This window comes from Delphinapterus leucas, chromosome 1 (assembly GCF_059928025.1).
Source record: "Delphinapterus leucas isolate spDelLeu-1000000601 "Yukka" chromosome 1, BTC_Dleu_Yukka2, whole genome shotgun sequence".
Taxonomy (NCBI): domain Eukaryota; kingdom Metazoa; phylum Chordata; class Mammalia; order Artiodactyla; family Monodontidae; genus Delphinapterus; species Delphinapterus leucas.
The window spans coordinates 109,523,506-109,539,115 of record NC_143129.1 but is presented as its reverse complement, the minus strand read 5'-3'; the positions used below and the strand labels follow the sequence as shown (position 1 = coordinate 109,539,115).

At 38.3% G+C, this 15,610-nt stretch overlaps 1 protein-coding gene across 3 annotated transcripts in view; it reads right to left on the bottom strand.

Annotated features, from left to right (window-relative positions):
• GLMN (glomulin) overlaps positions 1 to 15,610 on the bottom strand; it is a 41,988-nt gene that overhangs the window by 15,836 nt on the left and 10,542 nt on the right. For all 3 annotated transcript variants that reach the window (XR_002641912.2, XM_022553318.2, XM_089919620.1), the window contains 7 exons: positions 8,491 to 8,678; positions 6,393 to 6,446; positions 4,931 to 4,961; positions 4,736 to 4,825; positions 3,558 to 3,599; positions 3,392 to 3,465; positions 1,850 to 1,934 (listed from right to left, as the gene is read on the bottom strand). Coding sequence is in view for 2 of the 3 variants with exons in the window: in XM_022553318.2 (XP_022409026.1) it covers positions 1,850 to 1,934; positions 3,392 to 3,465; positions 3,558 to 3,599; positions 4,736 to 4,825; positions 4,931 to 4,961; positions 6,393 to 6,446; positions 8,491 to 8,678 (564 nt within the window). In the remaining variant the exon portion in view is untranslated. The remainder of the gene's footprint in view (positions 1 to 1,849; positions 1,935 to 3,391; positions 3,466 to 3,557; positions 3,600 to 4,735; positions 4,826 to 4,930; positions 4,962 to 6,392; positions 6,447 to 8,490; positions 8,679 to 15,610) is intronic.

The following is a 15,610-nucleotide window of genomic DNA, read 5'->3' as shown; positions in this document are numbered from 1 at the left end:
CCTTATTGCTGATATGGAGACAGTTTTAGTGGTCTGGATAGAAGATCAAACCAGCCACAACATTCTCTTAAGCCAAAACGTAATCCAGAGCAAGGTCCTAACTCTTCAATTTTATGAAGGCTAAGAGAGGTGAGAAAGCTGCATAAGAAATGCTTGAAGCTAGCACAGGTTGGTTCTTGAGATTTAAGGAAAGCAGCCATCTCCAGAACATAAAAGTGCAAGGTGAAGCAGCAAGTGCTGACATAGAAGCTGCAGTAAGTTATCCAGAAAATCCAGCTAAGGTAATTAATGAAGGTAGCTATACTAACCAAAAGATTTTCAATGTAGATGAAAACAGTCTTACACTGAAACAAGATGCCATCTAGGCTTTCACAGCTAGAGGAGCAAATTCCTGACTTCAAAGCTTCAAAGGACAGGCTGAGTCTCAGAGTAATACAGCTGGTGGCTTGAAGTTGAAGCCAATGCTTAAATTTTACCATTCCAAAAATTCTAGGGCCTGTAAGAATCATGCCAAATCTACTCTGCCTGTGCTGTATAAATGGAAGAACAAAACCTTGATGACAGCACATATGTTTATAACATGGTTTACTGAATATCTTAACCCTACTGTTGAGACCTACTGCTCAGAAAAAAAGACTACTTTCAAAATATTACTGCTCACTGACAATGTACCTCATCCCCCAAAAGCTCTAATGGAGATGTAAAATGAGATTAATGTTGTCTTCACGCCTGCTAACACAGTATCCATTCTGCAGCCCATGGAAAAAGGAGTAATTTCAATTTCAACTTTAAAGTCTTATTCTTTAAGAAATACATTTCATAAAGCTATAGCTGCCATAGACAGTGATTCTTCTGATGGATCTGCACAGAGCAAATTGAAAACCTTCCGGAATCATTCCTAATTCATGGGGAAAAGGTCAAAATATCAACCTTCACAGGAGTTTGGAAGAAATTGATTCCAACCCTCAAAGATGACTAGGAAGAGCTCAAGACTTCAGTGGAGGAAGTAACTACAAATGTGGTGGAAATAGCAAGAGAACTAGAATTAGAAGTGGAGCCTGAAGATGTGACTGAATTGCTGCAATCTCAATGATAAAATCTGAACGGATGAAGAGTTGCTTCTCATGGGTGGGCAAAGAAAATTGTTTCTTGACACGGAATGGACTCCTGGTGAAGATGCTATGAAGACTGTTGAAATAACAACAAAGGATTTAGAATATTACATAAACTTAGTTGATACAGCGGTGGCAGAGTTTGAGAGGATTGACTCCAATTTTCAAAGAAGTTCTACTGTAGGTAAAATGCTGTCCAACAACACTGCATGTTACACAGAAATCATTCGTGAAAGGAAGAGTCAATCTGTGTGGCAATCTTCATTGTTGTCTTATGTTAAGAAATTGCCTCAGACACCCCAACCTTCAGCAACCACCACCTTGATCAGTCAGCTGCCATCAACATTGAGGCAAGACCCTCCACCAGCAAAAAGATTACAAGTCACTGAAAGCTCAGATGGTGGTTAGCATTTTTTAGAAATAAAGTACTTTAAAATTAAGGTATGTACATTGTTTTTTATAGATATAATATTGCACTTAACAGACTAAAATATAGTGTAATTAAGTTTGATATGCACTGGGGAAACCAAAAAATTTGTGTGACTTGCTTTACTGAGATTTTTGCTTTATCATGGTGGTCTGGAACTAAACCCGCACTATCTCTGAGGTATGCCTGTACCCTAATACTAGAGATATAAAACGTCCACAGAGCAAAATTCCACATTAATAAATTCCACAAATGAATAAATATATCCTACAAAATAAATTGATAAATGACACCTTAGTTATGCTCTTACCTTTAATGACATGTCAATTTGATTTTTGATATTTTGAATAATAAAGGCCTCCACACCTGAGTGATTACTTGTATTCAATAAGCACCTTTAAAGCAAAATTACAATACATTTGAAATTATCTAGGCTGCATTATAATTAAATGATAATGAAAGTTTTACAAATTCAAATGGGGCATGTGCTATTTCTAGGAATACAAAAACCAGTGCATACAATTAGCAAGGTGATCAACCAATTACAAAGTCACCTATTATGATTTCTGCCCTCACTAACTGGCAAATTCTATTTTAACTGGGTCTTTCCGACACGAAATTTCTATTAAACCAAATTTGAATCTTTTTATGCATATAGTTGCAATGATTTAACATGGCAAGGATGGTCACTAGTGTAATAGCCTAAAAACTCCCCAAATTATTCCCTGTTAGACTAGTCTGGTTAGACTAACTTAATTGCAAAGAAAGGAAACTCAGTAATGAGCTTAAGAAGAAGGGGGAGATTTTGGGGTAGGAATACAGGTAGATCAGAATAGGAAGCTGGTAGAAGACATAAGCATCAAACTGAGGTTTCATAAACCTGCTATGACTCTATCAATAGAAATGAAAAAAAGATAAAATCAAGAGTGCTAGTATTGGCCAATCCCAAAGAACACTCCTTAGCACTCTGACATTGCCCCAATTTGGTTTTAACTCATTTTTATTACCTAGGTATCAACAAACTAAGGTCTGCAGGCCAAATCTAGCCTATTGCCTGTTTTGTTTTATTGGAACACACTTACCCCCACTACAAAGTTGAGCAGCTGCAACAGAGACCGTGTGGCCCACAAAGACTATACTTACTTATGGCCCTTTAAAAAAGTTTGCTGATCTTCAACTCAGAGAGTTGCTAGAATCTTTTCCTCCTCAAACCGTACTATTAATAAGCTCCACTGTTAAAGTGGATATAGCCTGTCAAAAGTTATAACTCCAGGGCTTCCCTGGTGGCGCTGTGGTTGAGAGTCCGCCTGCCGATGCAGGGCACACGGGTTCCTGCCCCGGTCCAGGAGGATCCCACATGCCGTGGAGCGGCTGGGCCCGTGAGCCATGGCCACTGAGCCTGCATGTCCGGAGCCTGTGCTCCGCAGCAGGAGAGGCCACAGCAGTGAGAGGCCCTCGTACCACCAAAAAAAAAAAAAAAAAAAAAAAAAAGTTATAACTCCAGAGCCATTAATTTCAACTGTGAATAATGGACATTATTGACATATGTAAAGCTCTAGCAGGAGCCCCACCAATCTCAGTTTAATCTTCTAAGTCTATTTTAATTTTAGAGTATTTCAATTAAACTGAAATATATACTATTATTCATGTAATATATATTTATATATGTATCCATAATTTTTGATTAACCCTTCACTACCTATCACAGAGAAGAGAATTTATTATGATATGGCTTCCAGGTAGAGAAGAATTACATGTAAAACATACCGAAATACAGTAACCTAGAATAATTAATGGCATTAATTTGGTTTTTAATCAACCACACATTTCGCAATTAACCATTGATACATACCTAAATAAAGTATATTTGCCTTGTGGATCCAACTTGTTAATATACAGCTGAAGCATAGCTAAACCCTTTTTCCTCTAAAATGGAACAAATAATATTGCTATATAAACTAAAGATTATTTATTAAAATTTCTCATTGTAACTCATTTAGTTCCAGACATTTACATACCAGTGTCTCAGTGGGGCAGAGTGTCATTACTTTGACTAAGCCCTGGAAATTAAAAAAATTTTAATTCAAACGTTAGATTATATTGACTACAAAGAAACAACTATATTATCAATGGACACCAAAAATTCAGAGAAATGAGGGCAAGAGATTTAAAGATGAAGTAAATTTTTCCCCGAGCCTTTCATTCTACTGTTTTGTCTACAGGGAGCTTAGTACAATCCATTTTGTAAGTGCTATTGAGTGGGTGTTACAAAGTATATCGTTAGAAGTAATTTTCAATTATGTCTAGAGTGGCAAAAAAAATGAAACCGAACATACAGAAATATAATCCATTAATTTAAAATAATCAGGCTTATTATACTAACAAAAGCCATATTTTTCTATTTAAATAGTGGAAAAACAATTTTCTACATTGACATCTAAGGTAAGACCTACTTGGCTATGATAACTAACAAACAGTATAACTAATAAACAGGCAAAATAAATCACAGGAGGGAAAAAAAAATGTCTTTGTAGTAATGAGTTATACACGCCTTGATGGAGTTCTGAGGACTTGAGTTATGAAGAAAGTAAAGGAGGGCTTCCCTGGTGGCGCAGTGGTTGAGAGTCTGCCTGCCGATGCAGGGGATGCGGGTTCGTGCCCCGGTCTGGGAGGATCCCACGTGCCACGGAGCGGCTGGGCCCGTGAGCCATGGCCGCTGAGCCTGCGTGTCTGGAGCCTGTGCTCCGCGGCGGGAGAGCCCACAACAGTGAGAGGTCCGCGTACCGCAAAAAAAAAAAAAAAGTAAAGGAGCTTCATTTTCCAGGGTTTCTACAGAACCAAAGTGTTGAGGACACAAGTTATATTTTTCCACTAGATGCTATGCTGTCAACTATAGTAGCCACTAGCCACATACAGCTATTTAAGTTTAAATTAATTTAAATTAAATAAAATTTAGAATTCAGTTCCACATTTCAAGTGAACATCTCAAGTGTTCAATGTGGCTAGTGGCTTTCAAACTGTATGGCACAGATAATAGGACAATTTTACTGTCACAAAAAGTTCTATTGGACAGCAAGGCACTAGAGTTTTCAAAGGATATGGAGAAGAAAGTGGGAGAGGAGTCTGAAAAGCCCTTTACTTAAGTTCAGAATAGGAAAGGGGCTTTTTTCAAGATTAGAATACATATTTTACTTACCTGAGGTACAGTAAGAAAACTCTTGATTTCTAAGTACTGGTGAAGTAGACTGTTGTCCTCTATTCTCAATAAACCATTCTCCAACAGATACTACAGATGAAAATATACGCAGAGATACATATATGGTAAAGTCAACAGCTGTATTTGTTAACATGACTATGTATTTAAATTATAATGGGTGCAAACAAATCTTACCAATCCTTTGGAGAAAACAGACTCCTCTGTTCTGGAAGAGAATATTAAAATTTATCAACATGGTTTTCTAACTTGCTTTAGAATTATTCTTCATCTTAGGAAAAATAAAGCAAAAACTGAAATTTAAATACTTAAAAAATACATATTAAGGAGAAATTCTATTGAAGAACCTAGTCAAAATTCTTAACCCACCTTTGATCTGTCTTTTGATTTGGCTACTGATATCCAAATCTAACCAAAAGCAGCCCATTCAGGGCTTATTTCAGATCAGCAGATCAGCAGATCTTCAACAGTAAGTGCTAAGAAATCAATTATACCTGATATAATACTAAGTATTCTAATTGATTAATCGGTAAAATCTTCTCAATTCTTTATATATATATATATATATATATATAAAAATTAATGCTTTCCATTTGTGATTATTAAGTTTTACAATCACTGTTAACTAAATATTGAAGATCTGTGGCAAAAAATATTATCTCAGGCTCCAGGTTCTTATTCTAACCATACAAGGAATTAAAAATGTTATGTTTTTTGGCTCAATGACTAAACAGTTTGGAAATCTTAAGACTATAGAACTTAAGATTGAAATCAATACATATTCTCATTTTATGAATATAACAGAAGCTAAATAAAAATGTAAAATCATTAAGACATACATAATACAGTAAATTTACAGAGTTAATAACTACTTATGCCAGGAGACCCTTGGAAATTCCTGCCTTGTAGGCTGAGGCTTTGGACATTTGCCATGTTACAAATCTTCCTTCACCTGGGAAGAGATGGGATTAATAAACTGTCACCAGTATTCCTAGAGGATAAGGCCCTGACTGATCTCAAGAGATAATTTAAACATGTTACAGAAAAAGAAAACAAAGCATATAGAGTTTGGAAAAATTCTTAAATATCTGTCTGGGAAAACTATGCATACCTGTTACTTGGTAATTTTTTTTAAAAAGAGGAAGTCTTCCTTCTTATTAGTGCCTCAAATGAGAAAAGCTATTGAATGATATCACTATCAATAATCTAAGTTATAAAAGATGGAGTTAAGACACTTCCTTCCTTCTGATGCAGTTCACAGATTGTGTCCATGAAGCAAAACCAAGGATGAATTTCTTTTATTGACCACCCCTCCTTAGATCGGACGAGGCTGCATTGGGATAGAGATGGTTTAATTTATCAACTTCTGAAATAAGCAAAGAAACCTTAGAAGCAGATGACTGGAAACCTCCTTAGAAGACAATATTTTAAAATTATCTTTAGTTTAAAATAAGAGGTTTTGTTGTAAAAACCTCCTTGGTTCATTTCTATCTCTGCTGTGAATATCTGCTTCACTATTTTATAAAATAATCAATTAATTAACTAGGGTCTGGCAAAGAGAAAGTAGTCTCCCCTGATCTTGACAAGGACTATTTTAACATTACTATTTAATTCTGAGATGCCATCTAAATGATCTTACCTTTGTAAAAGGACTTCAATATGCCCCATATTAAACTGCAAAAGGTATGATGGGCTAAAATAGAAAAAAAATGTATATATAAACACACACACATATACACGCACTTTTAGTTTTACATACATAAATACTGTTATGGGTTGAATTGTGTCCCCTCAAGAAAGATATGCTGGGGCTTCCCTGGTGGTGCAGTGGTTGAGAATCTGCCTGCCGATGCAGGGGACACGGGTTCGTGCCCAGGTTCGGGAAGATCCCACATGACGCGGAGCGGCTGGGCCCGTGAGCCATGGCCGCTGAGCCTGTGCGTCTGGAGCCTGTGCTCCGCAATGGGAGAGGCCACGGCAGTGACAGGCCTGCGTACTGCAAAAAAAAAAAAAAAAAAAAAAAAGATATGCTGGAGTCCTAACTGCCAGTACCTCAGCATATGACCTTATATGGAGAAAAAGTCTCTCTTTCTTAAAAAGTTGGGGTAGTGATGGGCAGGGACAGAGCAGGAACCCCCCCCCCCACCCTAGGGACAGGATCTTTACAGAGGTAATCAAGATAAACTGAGGTCATTAATATGAGTCTTAATCCAGTATGACTGGTATCCTTATAAAAAAGGGAAATGAGACAAGCACACAGGGAGAATTCTATATGAAAATGAAGGCAGAGACTGGAGTGATGCATCTACAAGCCAAAGAACATCAAGGACAGCCAGTAAACCACCAGAAGCTAGGAAAGAAGCATGGAACAGATTCTCCTTCACAGCCCTCAGAAGGAACCAATCCTGACCACACCTTGACCTCAGACTTCTAACCTCTAGAATAATAAGATAATAAATTTCTGTTATTTTAAGCTATCCACAGTGTGTGGTACTTTGTTATGGCAGCTCTAGCACACTAATATACATACCTAAGTCATTTTGGTGGTCGAGTGTGATTAAGGGTATATGCTCTGGGGTCAGACAGAACTATGTTTGAATTCCACCTATCCTACTAACTAGTTGTAAGATCTTGGGTGGTATGTATCGTAACTTGTCTAAGCTAGTTATTTTCATCTGTAAAATGAGATAGTGCTCTATTTAAAAGGGTTATTATAAAGATTAGATAATGTATACAAAGCTGTTATAGTGTTTAATACATGGTAAACATGCAAGTAGTAGCTATTATTGCTATATTTACATACAAATATGTCTCCAGGTATATTCACAGCTAAATATACAAATTACACTAATACACCCAAGGCCTGCAACACAAATACACAATCTTTATTATCATGGACCTTAAAGTCTAAAAGGTGTTACATTATAGAAATATGTATTTATTTTTTAAAGTTTTGATTAAAAATTTAGTTTAAAAACTTTATAGGAAATGAAACACAAGGTCAAGGTCATTGTAACAGGAAGATTCAGCCTAAATTGGGTGGTAAAGAAGGCTTTCCTCAGAAAGCTGTATTTAGGATAAAGATGGTTCTAAGTGTACAAAGATCTTATAGCAGGAAGGTTCATGACACATGTGAACAAGAAACCAGAAGATCTGTGTTACTGGAGCACAGTAAACAAGAGGAAAGGTGGTAGGAGATGAATCAGGACAATAAAGCAAGGACCAGATCATGCATAAGCCTGTCTCATGGGAAGGCATTTAAGACTTTATTCTTAGAGCCATTTAGGAAGCCACTTGAAGGGTTTTCATTAAGGGACGACTCTTAAAAGCTTCACTTTCTATGTGTTGAGAATAAATTGGATTAAAAGGGATTGAGGGTAGATATATAAATATCCACTCAGGATTACATTAATAATCCAGTGAAAAGATGATGGCAATTTAGACCACCCTATTGGTAAGTGGCCTAACAGCTTCAAAACCAAGCTCAGTTTAACACTTTGTGACTCTTGTCCCAATCATTCCTTAAGTCTATTTCAACACCTACCCACCCAACCACTTTCACTACTTGATGACTACTGGCTTTAAGGGATTATACGCAGTAATATTTAGCATAAAAATAGGTTTTGTTTATACTTCATTGAAAATGTACTAGTACATTAATAAACACATATTGGACATTAGATAAATGAGTTTGATGCTATTCCTTTCAGAATATATAAATAAACAATAACTCCTACCTTAATACCATTGGAAGCTGATCAATACTGATGCCCTGTACAAATACTAGATATGCCAGAGAAGCCATAGAGTCTGATAACTGTTTGTCTTCTTCTTCCTCAAATTCAAGATAATCCCAAGTCTTCTTTTTCCTTCCATGATTAAAAATCATTTTGAGGAAAGGGTGTCCAATTGCTGATAAAAATCCCTGTGAAATGGATAAAAAAGGAAGCTATAGCAGACACTCTACTGTGCACTCTCCTACCCCATATTCACATCCTATAAAATCCCCTCCTCTTGAGTGTGGGTGGGACCTGTGAGACTTGCTTCTAACCAACAGAATATGGCAAGATGCCATCCCTATGATTAGATTATGTTATATGACAAAAGTGAAAGGATTTTTGCAAATGTAATTAAAGTCCCAAGTCAGCTGATTTGAGTTGAGAAGAGACACTATTCTCCATGGGCCCGACTTAACAGGAAGAACGTTTTTAAACAGGATCCAGGCCCTCCTTAAGAGTCAGAAACTCACCCTTGCTGGCTTTAAAGAACTAATCTGCCAAGTTATGAGGGGGCCTATGAAGAGGGCTGTCTGTCAAGGAACCACAGGCAGCTTCTAGAAACTGAAAGTATTCCCTGGCCAGCAAGAAAATGGTGACCTCAATCCTACAGATTCAAGAAGATAAGTTTTTGCCAACAACCTGAAGGAACTAAGTGGGTGGGAAGATGAAAAAGTTCTGGAGATGGACGGTGGTGATCGTTACACAACAATGTGAATGTACTTAATGCCACTGAACTATACAGTTAATGGTTAAAATGGTAAATTTTATATGTATTTTATCACAATTTAAAAAATGCTTCAGAGATATTTGAGAACAATCTAAAAATGTGAGACATGCAAGTATCATGAAATGACAGTAAACTACTCAAATGAAGAATACTCTAGGAATGCTCTACTGACCACTGTCTGCCTGGATATGGAGTGGGCAGGAGGAACACTGGCCAGTGGCTGAAGAGACAGAGGAAACAGTACTGATACCTCAGGTCATATGGGCTCTTGTAGGAGAAAGAGAAGCATCCCTGCCTGAGTTAACTGACTACATTTTTATGTTTGTTCATTTGTTTTAAGGGGGGAAGGAAAGAGAAAAAGAGAGGCTTAAGAAATACAAGGTCACTCCTATGCCTCTTATACCATTTCCAATTCTAGTGTGCTGGAAAGCATCTGACCTTCAGTATCCAATGAAATTAATCTGAGTTTTGGCTCTACCACCTATTAGCTGTTAGATACCGGGTTAGTTACCTAACCTCTTTAAAGCTTCAGTTTCCTTATCTAGAAAACGACATAATACGTATGTCAATACTTATTGAGAAGCTCCACAAAAAAAGTTTAAGAAAGCTAAGGTCACAACAAACTACTATATAGAAGTCAAGGGAATGACAGAAACAGCTAAGCTAAAGCTGACCTTCCACATATTCACTCATTTATTCAATAAATACTTGAGTGCCAGGCACTGGGCCTGCCATTGTAGAGAATTAGAAAGCCAAATAACACTTTTCTGGTCTTCAGGGAGTTAAAACCTGCCTACTCCAGATGGCTCCATTAGTCATTTCAGAACACAAAAATCAACCATGGAAAATAATCCTCAGTCACAAGAGACTGCTATTCAGCCACCAGATGCTAAATAAATACTGATTTTCGAAGTCTTGCATTCTTGTTATATCCATAAAACAAAAATTTACTGTATTCAGATTCCAAATGTCCTCTTAATCATGAAGCTCCATTTCTTCATTCAGCCAATGCTAGATGTGTTTTGGGTTTTTTTTTCCAGAGGAAGGTTATTAGCCTTTTTTTTTTTTTTTTTTTTAGGTTATTAGCCTTTTAAAAAATCATTATATGTACCCAGATCCTACAGTGCTGTTGTAGATATTTGGGGTCCATCTGTGTCCAAATAGGGTCTTCACTATCTATCCACACACCAACCAGCAGCCTTGCTCAGACCCAACATACCTGCGCCTCTACAATTTCTCAAGGCAGTCTTCGCCCTTTCATGAAACGTTCCTATGCTGCTGCCTCTGGGACATTCAAGCAGTTCTATACCAAAACAACTTGTGCCAGAGGGATGGCTGAGGCATGCCACATTTACCTATACTTCTTCAGCATAGAACAGAAGGCACCTCCTCACTTCACTTCCTACCCTGATTTCACTTCTATTTCTTACCTGCTTTGTGCTTCCTCACTGTTGGCTTTACTTGTAATGTGCCTTCCACTGACTGAGACCTTAGAACCTCTTCCCTATACCCTCAACCTCTTCATAGGATGCTGACTCTATCTCACTGCTCTCATTAAACCTGACTGGTTTCTGGTGGGAGCTGCTCATACTCTCACACCTCTTACATTGCACAGCGAGGAAGGCAGCAGTAGGAAAGGGTGGTATGGGTAGAGGCTTAGTATTATCTTGGTTCTTCCTGCACTCTCAGGCAAAAGCACATTTTCCTTTGAGGCAGGTGCCATACTGCCCTTTATCTGTCCTCATCTCTGTCATACGCTGACTTCCTGGTTATTTCCCCATGTTCACGGAAGACTGGTACCTGCTCACTTCCTTTTTCTCTATCCAACTCCTGCTATGATCATAGAAAAATTGAATGTTCATGTAGATAACTCCTGTAACAGGCCAGCCTCATGGTTTTTCTGACCACTAAATTCTAATGACCTTAATTTCTAATCCGTTTTGGCACCTAATTCCATCCTGGATCTCTATCAAAATTTGGAGCTATTCCATATTAGATACCTAAACTCCAGCATCTCATTTTTTGACCACAATTTCTTATTTTATCTCCCATGCCAACCTACTCATCTACCTCTAACTTCTCTAGTCTTGTTATGCCTTCATTTTAACCTACCCATCTGTCCCCTCTTAATCCCCTTCTTTCCCTAACCAACCAATGCACTATTAGATATTTGAACTATCTGCACCCTATATTTCCGTTAGCTACGTCTACCCAATAAAATGCCAGCCTTGGAAAAACAGCTACAAACCACCTTCTCTACTTCTGCACCCAGGTAGCTGAGTACTGCTTGAGAAAAATCACACAAAAATAGTATTATCACTATAGTTGTGGTCTCCAACCACAGTCGCCAAGTGCTTAGCACTACTGACTAATGTTTTCTTCATCTTCTACCTCTCTTTTCTTTCCACTCAATATTCCAAACATTTACCAGTTTCCTGAAGCCCCTTGTTCAGTCCTCACCTCCGCCTCTCATTCTTTTTTTTTGCGGTACGCGGGCCTCTCACTGTTGTGGCCTCTCCTGTTGTGGAGCACAGGCTCTGGACGTGCAGGCTCAGCGGCCATGGCTCACAGGCCTAGCCACTCCGCGGCATGTGGGGTCTTCCCGGACCGGGGCACGAACCCACGTCCCCTGCATCGGCAGGCAGACTCTCAACCACTGCGCCACCAGGGAAGCCCTCCACCTCTCATTCTTAAGGGATCTGAGGACAGTGGGTCTGATTCCCTCAATTATAATAATATTAATAATTATATAATAATAATAATATAATTCCCTCAATTATAATCCTCCATTTCTGCTACAAATTTTTCTACCTACATACCAGTTCTTGCCTCTTCCTCTCCAGGTGTCCTCAATCCCATGCCCAGCTGTCTGCTCTCCTTGAGCCACATTATTTCAGTTATCCCATAATACTTCTCTTTCCTCCATGATGGTTCCCACCCCTTCAGTCTATAAACATGCTCACACCTCCTGTCTCCCCCAGTTACCTTCCTATCTAAGGCCGTGTCTTCTCTATTGCCTCTCTTCTTCCTTATTCATCCAAACTCTTAAAGAACAGCTTATACTAGTCATCTCCTTTTTCTCATTTTTCATGCACTCCTTTATCTAGTCCACTGATTTTTGTCTCCCACACTCCACTCAAACTGCTCTTGCTAAGATTATCAATGCCATCTTACTTCCTAAATCCAACGGATGCTTTTCAACTCCTACTCTACAGACTATCTCTGCTGCTTTTAACAGTAGCAATCATTTCCTTCTTCCTGAACTCTACTACCCCAGTTTCTGTGATATTTTCATCACCTCTTTGACTCTCCTTTCTTGGTCTCTTTGGTGGGCTCATCTTAAGTGCTGGTACCCTACAGGATTTAGTCCTGAACGCTTTTCCTTTCTCACATTGATCTACCACTTTGGGTAACCTCATCTACTCTTTTCCAAAATTTGCTCCTTAAAAACCTGTTGTATCTGGGTATTAGAGATACATATATTAGAAATTATTGTTAATCTTGTTAGGTGTCATAACGGCATTGTGGTTATGTTTTTTAAAAAGTCTTTACCAATTAGAGAAGCATACATAAAGACTCACAGATGAAATGATATATCTAGACTTTCTATAAAATACTACAGCAAAAAAAGAGGGAGGCTGGGGGTGGGGGGGGAGGGATGAACTGGGAGATTGGGACTGACATACACGCACTACCGTATATAAAATAGATCACAAACAAGGACCTACTGTACAGCACAGGGACTCTACTCAGTACTCCGTAATGGCCTATTACAGAGTAAGAGTAAGAGTGGATATATGTATATGTATAACTGAATCACTTTGCTGTACACCTAAAACTAACACAACATTGTATATCAACTATACTCCAATAAAAATTAATTTTAAAAAATTAAAAAAATAAACTAACTTTACATTGCTTATCAACTCAAAATAAAAAGAGGGAGGCTAGATAAAACAAGACTGGCAAAAAGGTTGATAATTGTCAAAGCGGGGCAGGAGGTACATGAGAGTATGTTATATTGTTCTCTCTATTTTTATGAATGTCTTAAATTTCCATAATAAAAAAATTTTTTTTTAAGTACAAAACCCCCTACTGCTTGCTGTGTATTCTCTATCTTAATTATTGGTAACTTCACCTGTCCTGTTAACTAAGCAAAAAACCTTGTCCATAACTCAACCTTTTTACTATTCTTCTAAATCCAATCCATTACCAAACTTTGCTAATTTTATCTACCTATAAAGTTCTCAAATCTGCCTTCTCTTCTTTCCATACTCAGGCTCTCATCATTATCACTTAACTCCCAAAAGACACCTAACCCATCTCCCTACTTCCACTCTTAGTTAAGTTCATCCTCCAATAAAGTGATGAACTCAAAACAGTTTGATTACATCACTCCCAGGCTTAAAATCCTTAACAGTTTCCAACTTTCATAGACATCTTGGAGTACATATATCACATATGGTGCTGTTTATATTGGATCCAGAGGTTTACACTGTACTCTAGTATTGGCAACAATGAAGAAGCCCCAGGCTCTTATGTGCTCCTGGGAAAATCCCTTCCCCCATCCGTCTTCATCACTCATAACCTCTTTACCGCTACCTTGACCATCAGCATTAACCCCATTAAACTATGTATCTGTTTATATCAGTTACCAAATCATCTCTCATCCTCAGAAGCTATTTCCCCTAAAGTTCTGGAATCTCCTCTCCTAACTCCTCCTATCCCTCCTCAAATTTCTAATTCAGGATACAGAGGGCTGACTGTAAGTTAAACACAGATTTTTGACTGAGCAGAGTTGTGGTGCCCCTACCCCCTGGGCATTGTTCAAGGGTCAACTATACAATATGATAGGATCTTTTAAAAAATTATATATGTATATATTTATTTATTTATAAGTATTAGAGCAGAAAAAAGTCTGAAATAACAGAAAATATATATATATTGGTCTCTGCTAATGGTTGCTGGCACGGGGCTCCTGAAACCCTTTTTTTTTCTTTTTTTCCTGAAACCCTTATAACTTCCTAAGTGATAAGAGCACTAGGAACATCTCTTGTTCTAACGTTTGTCTTTAACCCTGTCCCTGACAAAGAGCTCTAAAACCTCTGTAAATTCTTAAATGATAAGACATTAGGAGCATCTTTTGTTCTATTAAAGTGACTCTGAGTGGGCACTAAGATGGTTCCTGGATGGGGGGTGGTAATGAGAAAGACCAAGCCATGATTAGAAGCTTGGAATTTTGAGCCCCATCCCTCAGTTCTGTAGAGAGGGGAGAGGGACTGGAAACGGAGTTAATATCTTATCATGCCTAAATGAGGAAGCCTCCATAAAATCCCCAAAGTATGGGTTTCAGAGAGCTTCCAGGTTAGCGAACACATCCACATACTGGGAGCGTGACACACTCCAACATCATGAGAACAGAAGCTCATGCACTTGAGACCCTCCCAGACCTTGACCTATGTATAATTATCTCTTCATTTGGCTGTTCTATCTCTTCATTTGGCTGTTCATCTGCAACCTTTATCATATCTTCTAATAAACTAGTAAACATAAGTAAGGGTTTCAATTCTGTGAGCCGTTCTAGCAAATAATCGAACCCAAAGGGGAGGAGGTCATGGAACCTCTGATTTGTAGCCAAGTCAAACAGAAGTTGTGGGTAACCTGGGGACCTAACACGAGCAATTGGCATCTGAAATAGGGAGCAGCCTCATGAGACTGAGCCCTTAACCTGCAGAATCTGATACTATCTCCAGGTAGTTAGTGTCAAAATTGAGTTTAACTGTAGGACACCCAGCTGGTGCTGCAGAATTGTTTCGTGTGGGAAAGAAACCCAATGGGACTTCCCTGGTGGCTGCATTGGTAGGCTGATTCCCTCAGAGGTTAGGAATCTGCCTACCAATGCAGGGGACACGGGTTCAAGCCCTGGTCCAGGAAGATCCCACATACGGCGGAGCAACTAAGCCCCTGTGCCACAACTACTGAGCCTGCGCGCCTAGAGCCAGTGCTCTGCAACAAGAGAAGCCACCGCAATGAGTAGCACACGCACCACAATGAAGGGTAGCCCCTGCTTGCCGCAACTAGAGAAAGCCCATGTGCAGCAAATATAAAATAAATTTATTTTTTAAAAAAAGAAAGAAAAGATAAAACCCCCACACATTTTGTGACCAGAAATGCCAGAAGTGAAGTGTTCTGAGTGAAAGTAAAGGAAAAAGACACAGAAGGAGAACTGTAAATTTTTCCAATACAGGTGTTAATATTATTTATATCTAGTTATTGAAATTATTGCTGTTCGTTTTTCATCTTTTTATCTATATTTTATAAAAAATACATATTGCTTTATTAATAAATGTA